Source organism: Lontra canadensis, unplaced genomic scaffold (assembly GCF_010015895.1).
Source record: "Lontra canadensis isolate GAN:19392208 unplaced genomic scaffold, GSC_riverotter_1.0 scaffold7, whole genome shotgun sequence".
NCBI classification, from domain to species: domain Eukaryota; kingdom Metazoa; phylum Chordata; class Mammalia; order Carnivora; family Mustelidae; genus Lontra; species Lontra canadensis.
Genome location: NW_022631001.1, coordinates 29,273,429 through 29,291,353, shown reverse-complemented (window position 1 = coordinate 29,291,353; position 17,925 = coordinate 29,273,429). Strand labels below are relative to the sequence as shown.

Below are 17,925 nucleotides of genomic sequence, written 5' to 3'. Positions count from 1 at the left end.
AAATGTATATTGGTAGTGACTAGAGATGGTGAGAGGGAACCATGGAGAAATTACTGTAAATGGGTACAGATTTTCAGCTTTTGCAAAATGAAGAAAGTCTGGAGATAGTGGTTATGGTGTACAAAACAAGAATCTCCTTAATGCTACTGAAACTTAGACTTAAAAATGGTGAAGATAGTAAATTTTATGTTATGTGTAGTCTATCATAATAAAAATTGAATAAAATGGGAAAAAATGGAAAGGAAAAATATGTATGTTATAGGAAACTACAAGAGATGTAGAGATCATATCAGAATGTTTCATACAGAAGACTATCATGGAGGACCTGGTATTGAAGGAGAGTAGATATGTACTGCAATGTGAAGTATTTTCAGTTCCTACAAATATCTCATATTATGATTAATTTAAGGCACAGATAATATTGCCAATGAAAAATCTCAGAACAATGTGTATGAAGAGCACTACTTTATTCAGTTACCCTCTGGAAAGAAGAGACTGTCTAATGTTTGTAACCAACCTCTTCTGCCCTTGCCTCTCGCATACGAATTAAAGTTCTTTTCATTTCTTAGGACCTTGATAAGAAAAAGACCAAAAAGAGAATAAGATCCCTACACTTTGACAGGAATTCAGTGACACTTGCTTGAAGCATGACTTCCACCAATGACACCCAGTTCCATCCCCCCTTCTTTCACCTGCTAGGAATCCCAGGACTGGAAACTGTCCACATCTGGATTGCTTTCCCATTCTGCATCGTGTACCTGATTGCCCTCGTGGGGAACATCACCATTCTTTTTGTGATCAAGACCAAACACAGTCTCCACCAGCCCATGTTCTACTTCCTGGCCATGCTGTCTATGATCGATCTGGGTCTGTCCACATCCACCGTCCCCAAAATGCTGGGCATCTTCTGGTTCAAGTTCCAAGAGATCAGCTTTGGGGGCTGCCTTGCTCAAATGTTCTTTATCCACATGTTCACAGGCATGGAGACTGTTCTCCTGGTGGCCATGGCTTATGACCGCTTTGTTGCCATCTGCAACCCTCTCCAGTACACCATGATCCTCACGCATAAAACCATTGGCATCCTGGCCTCTGTTGTTGTTGGAAGAAACGTCATTCTGGTGACTCCGTGTTTCTCATCCTGAGGCTGCCCTTCTGTGGGCATCACATCATCCCTCATACGTACTGTGAGCACATGGGTCTTGCCCGGTTGGCCTGCGCACTCATCAAGGTCAACATTATCTATGGGCTCATGGTGATTTCCAACATCATTGTGGATGTGATCCTGATTGCCTCCTCCTATGTGCTTATCCTTCAAGCTGTTTTCCGCCTTCCTTCTCGGGACGCCCGACTAAAGGCTCTCAGTACCTGTGGTTCTCATGTCTGTGTCATGCTGTGCTTTTACACACCAGCATTTTTTTCTTTTATGATGCATCGTTTTGGTCGAAACATTCCCCGCTATATCCACATCCTTTTGGCTAATCTATACGTGGTTGTCCCACCTGCCCTGAACCCAGTCATCTATGAAGTCAGGACCAAGGAGATCCGAGAGAGGGTTGTGAAGATATTTGTACAGAAATAAGAGTTCTGTGCCAACACTTGGAAAACACAGGCACATACTACCCACATTTTAATAATCTCACCTCTGTTTTAGATTTCCTTTAGAGTAGGTAGTAGTAGCCAGATTTTTATTTGTTACTGGAATTCCTTTAGAGTTGGCAGATAAGCCAAAACCACCTTTGCTGCCCACTCTGCTCACCCACCCCATGTAAGTGGACAAAGGGAAAGCGCTGATGGAAAAGGAAGGTGTCCTGGAGGCAGCAGTGGTTTGGGAGTAGAATGCCTGATGGGAAAGGGTGAGAACTCTCCCCATTGCTCTGTGTCTTCTCTTTAGCTAAGCTTAGATCCTGAAGGGACACTGATCCAACGATGTCATTCTGTAGATGAAGAAAATAAAGTGCAAGCCATGGCTGAGTGACAATTTTTGAATTAGAACATCTGTTCCATAGAAGTATATTCTGCATATTAATCCTCAAGCTTTGTCTTCCTTCTCCAGAGTCATTACTCATTTGCATTTTAATGCTCCCTTTCTTGTTCTTGCTGTTATTCTTGTTCCCTTTCTTCTTTCTAATCTGATTCCTCCCATCTCCATCCCTTCCTCCCTCCCTCCCTCCCTCACTCTTTCTCCCTCCCTCTTCCTCCTGCCTTCTCTCCCTCTCTCTTTATCTCTTTCTATCTCATCGTCCCTGTTTCTCCAGTAAACTAAGTATCTGTGACTTGAAGAATGTGTGAGACTACAGCTTAGGATCAAGGATACATGATATTTTCTCACTTGACACTAAGTCATGTTAGATGTCAATAATTGTATATGTGCTGTGTCTAGTTCCAATTGAATTCTACCTAATATTTACCTAGTTTGCTATACTGTTTTCATTCATGATTTTAGAAAATTTCGAGAAGAAATTAGGATCATTATATGATAAAGACAAAAGCAGTCTTGATATCAAGTTCAGAACAATCTCAGTATAATTTATTAATCCTGTAGATTTCCAATATGTATTCCCATTTCTAAACTCCAGATATATCAAGGGGGTATAGTTTGCTCTCCTTTAGCAGTATGTTATAGCTTTTAATATAAAAATATCACACTTCCTTGGTTGAATTTATTCCTTAATATATATATTATTATTTTTTGATGGTGTTGTAAATGGAATTTTGTTCTCAATTTCTTTTTTAGATTATTCATTGCTAGTATATGGAAATACATCTGATTTCTGTATGTTAAAATTGTATTGTGTAACTTTGTTGAATCCATTTATTACCTCTAATACATTTTTTGGTATATTCTTTACAATATTCTTTACATAAGATTATATCATTTATAAATAGACATAGTTTACTCCTTCCTTTCACATTTGAATGAGCTTTTTTTTTGCCTAATTTCTCTAGCTAGAACTCCCAGTACAATGTTAGATAGCAATGTTGAAAGCAGGCATTCTTGTCTTGTGTATGATCTTAGGGAGAATGTTTTCAGTCTTTCATTATTGAGTATGATACAAACTTTATATTCTTAGGGATATTTTTCTGTTGTTTTTTTGTGAAAAAAAATTACATTCTGCAATGTAACGACAACCCCACACACCCCTTATTTGTGTGTGTGTGTGTGTGTGTGTGTGTGTGTGCGTGAGAGAGAGACAGAGAAGGAGAGAGATGGGGGGGTAGAAATGGCTTCTTGAGTGCACCAGATATTTTCTAGTATAATCAACTGTATTCTGTATTTTGATATTATTTCTTCAAGGTCAGGCAGAGATGACAGATTAGAGATTTCTCAGGTCCTTCCTGGACATGTACATGGTCATTGCATGTATGTGGCTTTATAGTTTAGGATTATTTCAGAACTTTGAAAAACTCTGTATGGTCAATACATTCCCCATTTTTTCCTTTTATCTCAGTCTCTTTTTAGGTCCAATTAATATTCCTGCTTCAGGAAGCTGCAATGTTAAGTAATTTCTACTTGTTTTTGAGTAATAGCCCAGGGAAAAGGCTGCTCATAGTAAATGAGATTTGAGTCAGGTCATATAAAGATACACCCTATTGAGGGGTATTTCCTGGCAGCTGTCAGACAGGTTCAATAGTTACAGGTCCATGGGAATGGATCTCCAGGATATTATTTATCCCCGTCCCAGGGGAAGTGGGGCTAAGAAAGATATAAACATCTTCTATTCAGCATAATAAGACATGTCCCAAGAAAATACCACAGAATGTTTCTTGGAGATTTAGAGAACAACGTAAGTCATATCATGATTAAATTGTAAAAAAACAGCAAAAGGGATGAGGAAAGAGCTTATGGCAAGGTAGTATGGAGAGATAGTATGGAGAGATGGAGGAAAGATGAAAATGAAAACAAGATAGAGAGAGAGTGTACACTCATATTCCTAACCTCCTGAGGCTACACTTTTGCCTGTGTGTGTTTATACTTATGACTGTGCAAAATCTCACATGTAAAACTAAAAGGTGAGATGTGGAAAGAGATGCACAAATGCATCCTGTATCAGTTTACGCATTGTTTCTGACTCTTCGTATGGCTGCATAAATGTGAGTATCAAAATGGTGAGGACTTGCTTTCTCTATTTCTAGAACTGTGTCAGGAATAGTAAAGGTGAATGACTAATCAGTGTTTCTGAATTAATGAATTCGTGAATAAATGAATCTTGATGGATGGCCCTGAGGGATATACTTCTTTTGGAAATGAGACCTAGATTGATGAAGCATCTGAGAAAATTAATAAGGGGCATGAAAGCAGTATAGCCATGAGACTGCAAGATTAGGTGAGTATGGGAAAGTAGGTGTCCGCCAGCTCTCTTCCTTCTGCCAGCAGTTCCAGGAAATGGGAAAGTGGATACAGTGGGTATAGTGGAGGTTGGTGGAATAACGTAGAATAAAGGGACGACACATGAAGGAAATGGCTGCTGGATTGGTGGATATAATTTCATGTAGCACCTTAGAGTTAAGAATTGTTCTGTGAGTTCTTAGCTTCAGAACTAATCTCCTTCATGTAATTTTTCTTGCTCCACCTCCACATTCACAGCATTCTGTGCACACTCCTAACACACACTTGCAATGCAATTTTTAAATTTCATCTTCGGAATTTTATCTTTCTTACCACTTAGTGGCCTCCATTTCTCTCTAATGGAGCCTTGTCAGTTTTGACTTACACCAAAACCCAAGTATTCCTAAGGTTGAATCAAAGCTTTCTGCACAATTGCATGCATCACATTCAATCAGCTCTACATTTTCTGTGGGACTAGTTTTTCCCAAATAAACTGTGAAGTAATGAACTTCTTCCTTTTTGTTTTAAATTTTTAATTTAATATAAATAAGTTCAGAGTTCCCACATATTCTGGATGAGTGCTATAAAATGAAATCATTTGATACTTCCCCTTCCAATGTGACTTTAAGGGAGGCATCAGTAAAGACATTAGAGGTAGGATAGACTCTTGGTAGGAGCTGAATTTGACGATGTCTAAGATGTTCCTGCCCTCTCCCCATGGGTATAAAGCAGAGATATATTTGAAACTTTGCCCAGAATATTTAGTTTTCCTTCCCCCGGGTGGCCTATATCTGGACATTTTGTTTACTGGGTATATTTACTCTCCTAATGATAAGTTTACCTAGTTTAAAATAATCTCTCAAGTCATGTTTAACCATAACTGTAAAATATTTTTGTCAACTATCTCCCTCTCCTAGTCATTATTTTTCAAATCTGATAGGTAATTTTTTTCAAGAACAAATTATGATAGGAACTGAGTTGTTTATTTTCTGAAATATGACACTGAAATTGTTTGCTCTTCTGTCTCTTCTTCTTTAAGACTTTATTTATTTTTTTGAGAGAGACAGGTAGAGTGCATGTGCATGTGTGGACATACAAGCACAGGGGATGGGCAGAGGGACAGAGAGAGAGGAAGAAGCAGACTCCCAGCTGAGCAGGGAGCCCAATTTTGGGCTTGATCCCAAGACCCTAAGATCATGACCTGAACCAAAAGCAGCTGCTTAACCAACTGAGCCACCCAGGTGCCTCTTGGCCTGTCTCTTTTTAATTAGTTCCTCTATTTCAGAATTTCTTAAATTGACAACTTTTATGTGGTGGAGTTTTTTTCATGCATATGAATAAACAAAGATAAATTGTTTCTTCTGCTCTAAGAACCAGACCATCTAGTATTCACAAGTGCCCATAGAAATGTATAAACACAAATATGCACACAACATGCATATGAACACAGAGGATTATGTACACTACATTTTGGGGTTTTTAGATTCCCTAATAGGGGAATGACTGGGATTACAAACACCAAACAAAGAACTATGCACATTAAGTAAAAATATGTGGAACATGATCAGATACACAGACTATGGAATTTAATCTTTCTCATTTATTTCTGGTTACACTCCAGAGTTTGAATTTAAACTATACCTCTTGTCTTTTTGTCAGTTTTCTTATTAGGTACAGTGGCAGCAGATTAAGGCTGGTTCTGCTTCTGGTACCATTCGATGTTCAGGAGAGGATTACACAAAGTGAGGAGTGTCTTTAATCTTCTTTCCTTTTTCAAAAAATGTAGTTATAACTGACATAAAAAATTCCTTAAATTCAAGGTATATGGTGTGTTGATTTGATGCATTTATATATTACAGTATGATTACCACCATAGTTTTTTCCTATCATGTTACATAATTATCAATTTCTTTTTTGGTGTGAGAACACTTAAGATATAGTCTTTCAGCAATTTCAAAGTATATAATATTGTACTGTTGACTAAAATAATTACTTCTTTCTGAGTTAGAATGAGGGAATCAAAATTGAACATAATAATAGAAAGTTTAAAAAAATGTTCTTTTGCATTTTATCAGAAATCTGGACAAAGGGAGAAGAGGAGAAAAATTCACTAATGTGAAGTCAATAATTGCATCCACAACAGAAGTGTGCAAAAATTGTGGCAGAAAGAATGGCTATACTTAATGACACTCAGTTCCATCCTTCTTCACTCCTCCTCTTGGGTATCCCAGGTTTGGAAGGTGTGCACATTTGGATTGGATTTCCCTTTTTCTTTGTATATCTTGTTGCACTCCTGGGGAATGCTGCTGTCCTGTTTGTGATCCAGACTCAACAGAGTCTCCATGAGCCCATGTACTACTTTCTGGCCATGTTGGACTCCATCGACCTGGGCTTGTCCACAGCCACCATCCCCAAAATGCTGGGCATCTTCTGGTTCAGGCTCAGTGATATATCTTTTAAAGGCTGCCTTTCCCAGATGTTCTTCATCCATTTCTTCACTGCCATGGAGAGCATTGTGTTGGTGGCCATGGCCTTTGACAGCTACATAGCCATTTGTAAACCCCTTCAGTATACCATGATCCTCACCAGCAAAATTATCTGTATTATTGGAGGCATTGCTATTCTGCGGAGCCTATGCATGGTGATCCCACTGGTGTTTCTTCTCCTGAGGCTGCCCTTCTGTGGCCACCGTATCATCCCTCATACCTACTGTGAACACATGGGCATTGCCCGTCTGGCCTGTGCCAGCATCAAAGTCAATATAATATTTGGTTTTGGGGATATGGCTATTTTACTATTGGATGTGCTTCTTATTGTACTTTCCTATGCCAGGATTCTCCATGCTGTGTTCTGTCTGCCCTCCAGGGAGGCTCGACTCAAAGCTCTCAACACCTGTGGCTCCCACATTGGTGTTATCTTAGCTTTTTTCACACCAGCATTTTTCTCTTTCTTGACACACCGTTTTGGCCATAATATCCCCCAGTGTATCCATATCCTTTTGGCCAACCTATATGTGGTTGTTCCACCAGCCCTGAATCCTGTAATCTATGGGGTCAGGACCAAGCAGATTAGGGAGCAGGTTTTGAGAATTTTTTTTTTTTAAGTCAGTTAACCATTGGTATTCCTAGAATTATAGTTCATATTTACTCCATTTGCTCATTAGAAGGGGGTTATTTTCTAAAACTATAGAAGAGAAGTAGCAAAGATAAATACAAACAGAAAAAAACATTTCTTTTTTCTGTAATCTTTTATTATTACAGATAATAATGAATTTGTTGGTGATAATATTACAATTTTTAAGGATTGCATCTTTTACAAAGTGCTTGTATTTATCCTCTTTGATAATCAAGGTAGTCCTATAAAATCATTATTATATTCACAAGTTTTCAGATGAGAGTATGATGCTTAGTATTGCATCCACCTTCACAGGAGGGCAGGCAGAAGACAGCATGGATTTTCTTTCTTGTAAAAGAAAAACAAAGCTGGAGGCAATCACAGTTCCAGACTTCATCTTATACTTCAAAGCTATAGTAATGAAAACAATATTGTACTGACACAAAAAATAGATACATAGGTCAATAAAACAGAATAGAAAACACAGAAGTAAACCCACAATTATATGGTCAACTAAACTTCAACAAATGAGGAATGAAAATATAATGGGAAAAAGAATCTCTTCAATGAAGGGTGTTGGGAAAACTGGACAGCTACATGCAAAAAGATGAAACTGGACTGCTATCTTTCAGTGGTAGAAGAGAAAAAATGGCTTCAGGTCTGCTGCTAATCTTTTGCTTCCTTTTGCAGACAAGTGTTAGAAATCAGGATTGTGGTTATTTTTGCTTTCATTTCCCTTACCTCAGAAGACCGATCTAGGAAAACATTGCTCTGTCCTATATCAGAGAAATTACTGCCTGTGCTCTTTTCTAGGATTTTTATGGTTTCAGGTCTCACCTCACATTTAGGTCTTTAATCCGTTTTTTAATTTATTTTTGTGTATGGTGAAAGACAGTGGTACAGTTTTGTCCTTTGTTTTTCTTTTTCAAGATTGCTTTGGCTATTCATTGTCTTTTGTGGTTCCATATAAATTTTAGGACTGTTTGTTTCAGTTCTGTGAAAAATGTTGTTGGTATTTTGATAGGGATTGCATTAAATCTGTAGATTTCTGAATAATAATATTTCTTGTTCCAATCCATGAGCATGGAATGTTTTTTCACTTCTTTGTGTCATCTCCTTTTCCTTCATCAGTGTTTCATAGTTTTCTGAGTACAGGAATTTAACCTCTTTTGTTATGTTTATTCCTATGTACTTTATTATTTTTGGTGCAATTGTTAAGTGGGGATTTTTTCTTAATTTTGTTTTCTGCTGCTTCTTTATTAGTATATAGAAATGCAACAGATATTTGTATGCTGATTTTATATCTTGCTACCTTACATTTATCTGTTCTCGTAGTTTTTTTGGTGGAATCTTTAGGGTTTTCTATGTATGTATATGTTTATATTATATCATGTGCAAATAGTGAAAATATTATTTCTTTCTTACCAACTTGGATGCCTTTTATTTCTTTTTGTTGTCTAATTGCTGTCGCTAGGACTTCTAATACTATGTTGAATAAAAGTGGTAAGAATGGAGAGCCTAGTTTTGTTCCTGATCTTAGGGGAAAAGCTCTCAGTTTTTTCCCACTGAGTATGAAGTTCACTCTGGGTTTTTCATCTAAGACCTTTATTATGCTGAGGTGTGTTCCTCTAAACCTACTTGGAAGCCACTGTGGAAAAAGGATGGAGGTTCCTCAAAAAGTTAAAAATAAAACTATTATATGATCTAGTAATCTCACTACTGAGTATTTATGCAAAAAGTACAAAAATATTAATTCAAAGGAATACATGCACCTTGATGTTTATAGCAGCATTATTTATAATAGCCATATTATGGAAGCAGCCAAAGTGTCCACTGATAGAGGAATGGATAAAGAAGATGTGGTAAATATATATATATAAATATGATTATTCAGCCATAAAAATAATGAAATCTTGGCATTTGCAACAACACAGATGAAGCTAGAGAGTATTATGCTAAGTGAAATAAGTCATTCAGAGAAAAACAAATACCATATGATTTCACTCATATGTGGAATTTAAGAAATAAAACACATGAGCAAAAGAGAGAGAGAGAGAGAGAATGACAAACCAAGAAACAGACTCTTAATGGTAGAGAGCAAACTAATGGTTACCAGAGGGGAGGTGAGTGGGTGAAATAGGTGGTGGGGATTATGGAGGGCATTTGTGATGAGCACTGGGTGTCATATGAAGTGTTGAATCACTATATTGTACACCTGCAACTGATACAACACTGTATGTTAACTATACTGGAATTAAAACCTTAATGTGCAAAACATATACATTGTGAAAGACTTATATTCAAAATATACAAGAACTCTCAAAACTCAGTAATAAGGAAACAACCCAATTTAAAACATGGAGAAATGATTTGAACAGACACTTCACCAAAGAAAATTGTATGGATGGCAAATAAATATGTAAAAAGATGCTCAGCATCACTGGGCTTCAGGGAAATGTATACTAAAACACAAGAAGGCAACATTAGAACCTATTCAGATAAGAAACCCTGAGAACACCAGTTACTGATGAACATGTGGACCAACTGATAGTCTTCTACATAGGGAATATTACGGCTTTCTAGCCAACAGTCACCAGGAATACAATTACAGTTTTTAAAATAGGAGGATTCATCACCTGCTCTAATGAGAGACACCACACACAGTGGTGCGATGGTAGGGGTCTCAGTAAGAGTGTTCAAGGAAGAGCTTGATACTGGATTTGGAGTTTTTAGAGGATATTTTCCAGAAGTAGATGCTTTCAGGATGCTCATGCTTGGGTGCCTGGGTGGCTTAGTTGGTTAAGTGACTGTCTGTGGCTCAGGTCATGATCCTGGAGTCTCGGAATCAAGTCCTGCACCAGGCTCCCTGCTCTGCAGGGAGTCTTCTTCTCCTGCTGATTTCTCTCTTCTCATGCTCACTCTCTCTCTCTCTCTCATTATCTCTTTCTCAAATAAATAAACAAAATCTTAAAAAAAAAAAGATGCTCATACTTAGTGAAATTGTTTATACTAAGTGGACGTCCTCAATCAAGATGTTTGTGCCAGAAAAGATATCAGCTGACAGATATTAGAGCTGCTTTTTCCTTTCTCAGAAGAAAGTCAGTATCTCATGATTTTATACTTCTCTAGGCTAACCACAGTACATAATCTTTCTGTGATGTCCTCAAATGATGTATGTTTCCATTTTACCTTGCAGTTTTTATTGTGCCAACTTCTTCTAAGCCTCATCTAAAGGAAATTGAGTTAGGAAGCCTAGAAAACTCACCAATTCCCTAAATTTCTGTAGCTCTAAACTTGGCCTCATGTATGTTAAAACTTAGTTATTTGTATGTTCATACATGGTTAGTATTAATTATGCAACCAGAATATAAGCTTCTTGGGTAAGAGATTTACAGATGCAAAACATTACTGACCACAAACTTAATTTTAAATAAGTGTTCAGTGGCTGACCTAACTTCTAAATCAAATAAATGATATTTGCTGGAAAAGAATGGCACAATCATCAGAGTATGGACCAACCATGGGTAATGAGTTGGAGAAATTATAGGTTGGCTCAGATATTATTCTTGTAGGACTGATGGCAAGAGAATAATTAGAAAAAGTGGGTTGTTAGAGAATGAGCAATTCTTTCAAATTGGAAAGCTAAGAGGAGAAACTTGAAAGTCCCAAGGGATTCCCTTGCCCCTGTGCTTTTTTCTGCCTATGGTGATATCACCTATGTCTGATAACTTTTGAATTCGTTGTCATTCATGTTCTCATCCCGTGTGGCTGCAGAAGAGCAGCTACTCCCCTTCAGGGAGATGATTTTCAATCTCATTATAAACTTTTTTCCTTGAACCCCAGTTATAGTGCTAAGACATGCTTGGAGCAGTTCTTGGTCAGGTTTGTAGATTCTTTCAATATTGGCTATTCCTGAAGACGGTGAGTTGGATATAGGCTTTGCTGCTATATGTATTTAAACATATAGGTTGGGAAGGTTTGAGCTTGGCTCTATTGATTAAAACCCTTCATTAAATTAATAACACACATTTATATATGATACAAATATTAATTTGGAGGACATAAGCCAAAATATTTTATATTAAATTTCTAATTGGTAGAATTTCAGGTAATTTTGCATATTTTAGTGTTTTTTAATTTTTTTTCACAACAAGCATACCTACTTTAATGATAAGGAAAATTTTTTAAAAAACTAAACAACTTATTTTATTGAGATATTACTGCATTCGTTTCCCTCTCTTCTGTTTTTTTTCCCACTCTGTTCTGTTTTGCCTCATTTCCCTCTCCCTCTTCCCTCTCTGTTCTGTCTTTCCTCTTCTCACTCTCTTTCTTTCCTTCCCATTTCTAATTCTTTTAGCCATTCTACTGAACTTTGTCATGTGAATGCTTATTTCAGAATTTCTTTTGTATTTAATATCCAAAAAATTGACATTCTCAAATTTTTTTCAAATCAAAGTAATACATTTTCTATTTTTATTTCCTTGTCACTAATGCGGAAGAGCAGCAATTGTTTAATACCTTCAGCTTCCAAACCGTATGCAGCTTCTTAAAAGTACAGTGGACTTTTTCATTCTGATTTATGCATACTGTATGGCTACATGCTTACATATATATTCACTCTTACTTTAGTGTTCCTTATTATCAAGCACTTTTAACATTACATACATAAGCTGTAGATAAGAATGCAAAACAATTGAAAAAAATGATAAATTTATATAAGGACATCACTTTCCTGTCAGCAGATCTCACTCACTTTGTACTTACTAACCCTTCCAGTCTATCTACATTTACTATTTTCCTAATACTAGGGCCTAGTTTGATAAAACTAAGATGATATTCTTTCTGTCTCCACATCAGGAACATAGAATGTATTTATTTAACTCTCCACCTGCCTGTTTGATCTCGATTGGGAGAGTGGATCTCATTTGGGTTGATATGAATCTGGCATATGGCGATTGCTCCTGAACTAGTCCTGCTCAGTGGTTTGCGAAGATACGACTCTGCTCTAAGAAAAGGCTCTTCCTTTACTCAGCACTGCAGAGTACCTGATGGAATGTGTTTTGTTTTTAACACAGTTCTTGAGCTTTTGTTGTTCCATCTCTGCAAAGATAAAGATCTGGTCTGCATAGACAGCATAAGCATCTTCTGGCTAGTTGGCATGTAGAATGAGGCTGCCTTTCAGCCATTTCTTTTCTTCCTCCTGTCCTAATCTATTTTTCTTTCATGAGGCCTCCTAAATTCCTTTGCAAGTCTAGAGCTTTGATTACAGATTTCACAAATCTCTGCTCTCATCCTTTTGGCCCTTGAAAGATTCTATTTATTTAGGCACTCTATTATAGAGTAAATAGTGATTTTATGTGAAAATAAGTTGGCATTATAAAAGATTGAATAACTCAGATTTTGGAAAATGCATTATTATGAAAGCTTTCTATTGATATTTTATTAATACCATAGAGCAATAAAAGAGTCAAGGGTTTCCATGAGAAAAATAAGATATACATAAATCAATCAAGCATATGTTGCTGCCTATTTCTGATTGTCATACCACCTGCTTTTGCTAAGTCCTACCTACAATGTCTGCCTTGTATTCTCCTTTTGCTACGCCAGAAGCCCATTAATAGACCCCTTGTCAGGAAAGCCTCTGATCAAGGACTTACCATGTATATTCACAGTTTTAATTCATGGTTTTGATTCACATTTCTCTGTCCTTAACTGCCACATACACTGTGTGATTTCTGTTCCTGTGCTCCTAACATGAGGATTTTTCACCAGGAGTTAGAAGTAACAATTACCTACTTATCCAGTCTTTCATTCACAAATGTTTTGAGTGGCAGCTGTCAGATGTTGTGCTAGAGAAACAATGATGAACAAAAGTGCTCACTGGCCTCTTCTGCAACTCTGTGTGAAGCTTACAATTCAATGGGAACTCAGACATTGGTTAAGTAGACATACAGAGAGCTATGTAGTAGAATAAGAAAGTCTTAGGAGAGGATATCACCAGCCAATACACTGAATATAAGTTTAGAGAAGGCCTTTTTGAGAGTGGGTAACTTGAGTAGGATGTGGAGGGTTAATTGGAGAATGATGCTGGTTCCTCCTCTCTTTTCCTCACACCTGTCTTGAGGATCTCTCCTACAGGTATGTTTTCACTTTTAGAGATTTCATCTTCCTCTTTTTCTCTCACAGGGCATTTCTCTTTTATTCTTAAAATCTACTTTGTCTACAGTCTCAAGTGCATAGTATATTGTGCAATATCCTAACTCCCTTGCCTTTTAGGAAGAGGTCATGTCTCATATTAATGCTATTTCATCCTCTTCAAAGGGCTATTCTTTTTTTTTTTTTAAGATTTTATTTATTTATTTGACAGAGAGAGAGAGATCACAAGTAGGCAGAACGGCAGGCAGAGAGAAAGGGGAAAGCAGGCTTCCCACTGAGCAGAGAGCCTGATAGAAGGCTCAATCCCAGGACTGTGAGACCATGACCTGAGCTGGAGGCAGAGGCTTAACCCTCTGAGCCACCCAGGTGCCCCGGGGCTATTCTTTATTATAATTAAGAACATGCTCATTTTGGTTCCCAGTTCTTTAGAAATGTAAATTTAGAACAATTATATTAGAAAATACGCAAGAGGTAGTAGAGAATGAGAACTGGAAAGTGGGAGGAAATTTGGGGTGCTGTTTATGAGGGCATGTAGCTCAAGAAACCCAATAAAGGGCTAAATTTTTATTACTATACAAGAATTCCATAAATATGTGCATTTGGGTAGACTCCTAGGAACACCAGGAGGTCAGAGGGCTGATGACTGCAAGCAAGCAGTGATTTTGAGGATGGAGACATGCTTCTGTGATCCAAACATAAAAGAAATCCACTGATTTAGGAGCCAGAATCTGTCCTGTTTTTCCCGTGTGGCTGATGTGAGTAGCAAGTGGTATAATTCATCTGAAATTTCTTTGTAAAACTGAAATAAATAATATTAAATGCTTATATAACACTATTATTTCTGTAGTTGTTTTTTTGCTTCTAATAGCAATGGCAATAATAATGATAACATTAAACATGAATTCCCATGTAGGGACAAAGTTGGAAATGTATGCATTGTTTAGAAGTAAAGTGAAGCCAACTTGTCTTCTATGAGGATTAGGGGACATAAATGGGGAGCCTGAATGGTTCAGTCAGTGCTTTAAGCCTCAGTCAATCTTTCTAAAAATGGTGGTTTTATATCTAAGATTAATTATGTTACATTGAATTTTGTGAACTCTGTGGCCTCATAAAGCAAGGTCATTGTTTTGAAGAATGAAGTAAATGTCTTCATCCCTTGATATAAAAGTAACACAAATTTAGAAAAAGCAAAAAATGTGCTTAGATTTTGCTGAAAGTTATTTACAAAGAAGTTGAAGAAGAAAGACCATATTAAGTAGCAGAAATAAAAGTCCTTTGGTTGAAAGTGGGAATGCACAGAGGAATATATTGGACTCATATTTCTAGTTAAACAAATGATCTTTAACTTTTATTATTATTATTATATTATTATTATTATTTTATGGAAGTATAGTTGATACGCAATGCTACATTAATTTCAGGTATACAACATAGTGATTTGACAAACTGATTCATTATCTCATACTTACCATCTGTCACCATACAACACAATTATAGTACCATTGACTTTATTCCCTATGCTGTAACTTTTATCCCTGTGACTTATTCACTCCATAACTGGAAGGCTGTATTCCCTATTACCCTTCATCCATTTTGTCCATTCTCCCATACCTCTGTCCTCTAGCAACCATCAGTTTGTTCTCTGTATTTACGGTTATGTTTTTGCTTTTTGTTTTTAAACAAGTGATCTTAAAAGATGCTTCTGAAATCTACAATATTGCCTGTACTCACAGATTATAGTCTTTTATCAGTGGGATATCAATATGTATATCTTCTCCCATCTATAATTAAATATTTTTAAAAGAGTCTAAAATAGGATCTTATATCAACTGGCTTAATTAGTGTTCTTACTAAAGTTAATTTAGATGATCTCATTTAATATGTAAATATTCATTAACATTTCTTAAGGAATATTCTCCTTCACTCATCATATGTATGTATCAATGAAAGTAAAAGAGAAGAAAAGATGTATGAGGAAAAACATGATCTTTCTTCTATATTCCTAGAAGGAATATAGTAATTACATCTTTTTTGTTCTTATTCAGTATAAGCAGTATTGGTGACATTGGGAAGCCTTATATAGTATTAAAGATTCCTTCAAAGGAGGAGAGTTTGACCATTAGAAGGCTTTGCTAGCATGTCTCCAGCCAATACCTCATGTATTCACCCCTCATCCTTCCTGCTTTTGGGAATCCCAGGACTGGAAAATATGCAGTTCTGGCTTGGTGTCCCTTTTGCTACAGTGTATCTGATTGCCCTCCTGGGGAATGTCATTATCCTCTTTGTGATCCAGACTGAGCACAGCCTTCATCAACCCATGTTCTACTTACTGGCCATGTTGGCTCTCACTGACCTGGGCCTCTCCACTGCCATCATTCCCAAAATGCTGAGCATTTTCTGGTTTGGGCTTAGTGAGATTGACTTTGGGGGATGCTTAACTCAGATGTTCTTCATACACTTGTTCACAGGCTTTGAAACATTCATGCTTGTAGCTATGGCTTTTGATCGCTATATTGCCATTTGCTACCCTCTTCGATACAACACAATCCTCACCAACAGAACTATTTGTATTATTGCTGGAGTAGGAATGTTGAAAAATTTTGCTTTAGTATTTCCACTTGTGTTTCTCCTTCTAAGGCTTTCATTCTGTGGACATAATATTATACCCCATACCTACTGTGAGCACATGGGAATTGCCCGCCTGGCCTGTGTCAGCATAAAGGTCAATATATTATTTGGATTAATCCTCATCTCTATGATACTTTTGGATGTTGTTTTGATTGCTATCTCCTATGTGAAGATTCTACATGCTGTCTTCAGACTCCCATCCTGGGAGGCCAGGCTCAAAGCGCTTAATACCTGTGGTTCCCATGGATGTGTCATCTTAGCTTTTTTCACTCCAGCATTTTTCTCCTTTATGACTCACCGATTTGGACACAATATTCCACGTTATATCCACATATTCCTGGCTAATTTATATGTAATCATCCCCCCTGCTCTTAACCCCATTATTTATGGAGTGAGAACCAAGCAGATCCGAGAGCGGGCAGTGACAATCTTCCTTTTTAAGGAAGTTTGACTCCAAACACTTGATTTGGAAAGAGTCTTCAAATCTTTTTCTTTTTGATCCATAAAAGGGGTAAGTGTTGTTAAGCTTTTATAGAGTAAATGCTTTCCAGTATATGATTTTAAACACTTTTATGTGCAGTATCAAATTAGAGATAAATTGACATAGTAGATATTGTTCCTAGACTAACTATGAACATTACTGTTAAACAAATATGGATCACTTATTTCTGGAACTCATATTAAAATCTGGATCCAAGAATAAAGTCTTAGTGCAACTCTAGTACTATTTTTTTCAAGTACTATTAATTAGTCTCTTTACAGAATTTACTGATTATGATAAAGGAGTGCTAAGCTGCGAAGAACTGTCATAGCTGTAATGGTACTGACCAGATAAGTCATAGTATCTGAGTTCCAGGAGCAACAATTAAAAAAATCAAACACCAATTTTATTTCTCCTGTGGCCCAGTTGACTTCCTTAATCGTGTAACCACAGGGAAAAATAATCAATAAAACACGATAGATGTGCAAACCTGGCGGTTCAACAGACCTGTACTCCTGGAGCTAATAATACATTATATGTTAATTAAAAAAAACCCCACCATAGACATCATTGTATACTCCATTTTTATAAGTTTTGAAATAGCAACTACAGCAACTACATAGAGTTAAAAGTATTTGAAAGGATTCATGGGGTTCCTCAAGATATACTCATTTTAGGCTTTAAGTAAATTCAAGGTAAAATAAAACAGGAACAAGAAATAGAACAAGTAAACACAGAAAGATCTAAAAAAATTCAGGCACAACTCTTAGGACCTTTTCTCAATTGTGCAGAATGAAATTTATCTTCGTTGTGAGACACTAAAAATGTGAAAAGATACCTTTGTTTCACCTAAGCCAACACAGAAGGTTAATGAGAGGAATTTTTTTTTTTGTTTTTTGCTTTTTGTTTTTTGTTTTTAAATCTTAGTGGTTACATAGCAAAAACTGGGGCCTCCATAATATGTGTGGGCCTTACACAATCAGTTGAAGGCTTGCATAGAACAAAGACAGACTTCATGGAGCAAGAGGGATTCTGCCGGTTGCTGAGTATATCTATTCCAATTATTCATTCTGTAACTGGGGAAATAACTACAGGATGATTTTGGAGACCCATTGATCACCTGACCTATGAAGTCCCTACTATGACTGTAAGGACTTCATCAAAATAAGAAATATGTATACTTATTTTTAAAAGGAGTGAACTTGGTGATGAGCATTGG

The 17,925-nt window shown here is 36.8% G+C and overlaps 3 protein-coding genes across 3 annotated transcripts; all 3 read left to right on the top strand.

Moving 5' to 3' along the window:
* Positions 1-647: 647 nt before the first annotated feature.
* LOC116865393 (olfactory receptor 52E4-like) lies at positions 648-1,579 on the top strand. The gene is given in 2 exon segments (XM_032853663.1): positions 648-1,119; positions 1,122-1,579. Coding segments are annotated over 2 exon segments (930 nt in total).
* Positions 1,580-6,491: 4,912 nt separating this feature from the next.
* Positions 6,492-11,150, top strand: LOC116864905 (olfactory receptor 52E8-like). Its single transcript, XM_032852717.1, has 2 exons — positions 6,492-7,420; positions 11,102-11,150. Exons 1-2 carry the CDS (start codon positions 6,498-6,500, stop codon positions 11,148-11,150), a joined length of 972 nt encoding a protein of 323 aa, XP_032708608.1. The 5' UTR covers positions 6,492-6,497.
* A 4,584-nt stretch (positions 11,151-15,734) lies between these two features.
* On the top strand, positions 15,735-16,676 carry LOC116865391 (olfactory receptor 52E8-like). Its single transcript, XM_032853661.1, has one exon. The coding sequence runs from the start codon at positions 15,735-15,737 to the stop codon at positions 16,674-16,676; it is 942 nt and encodes a 313-aa protein (XP_032709552.1).
* Positions 16,677-17,925: the final 1,249 nt, after the last annotated feature.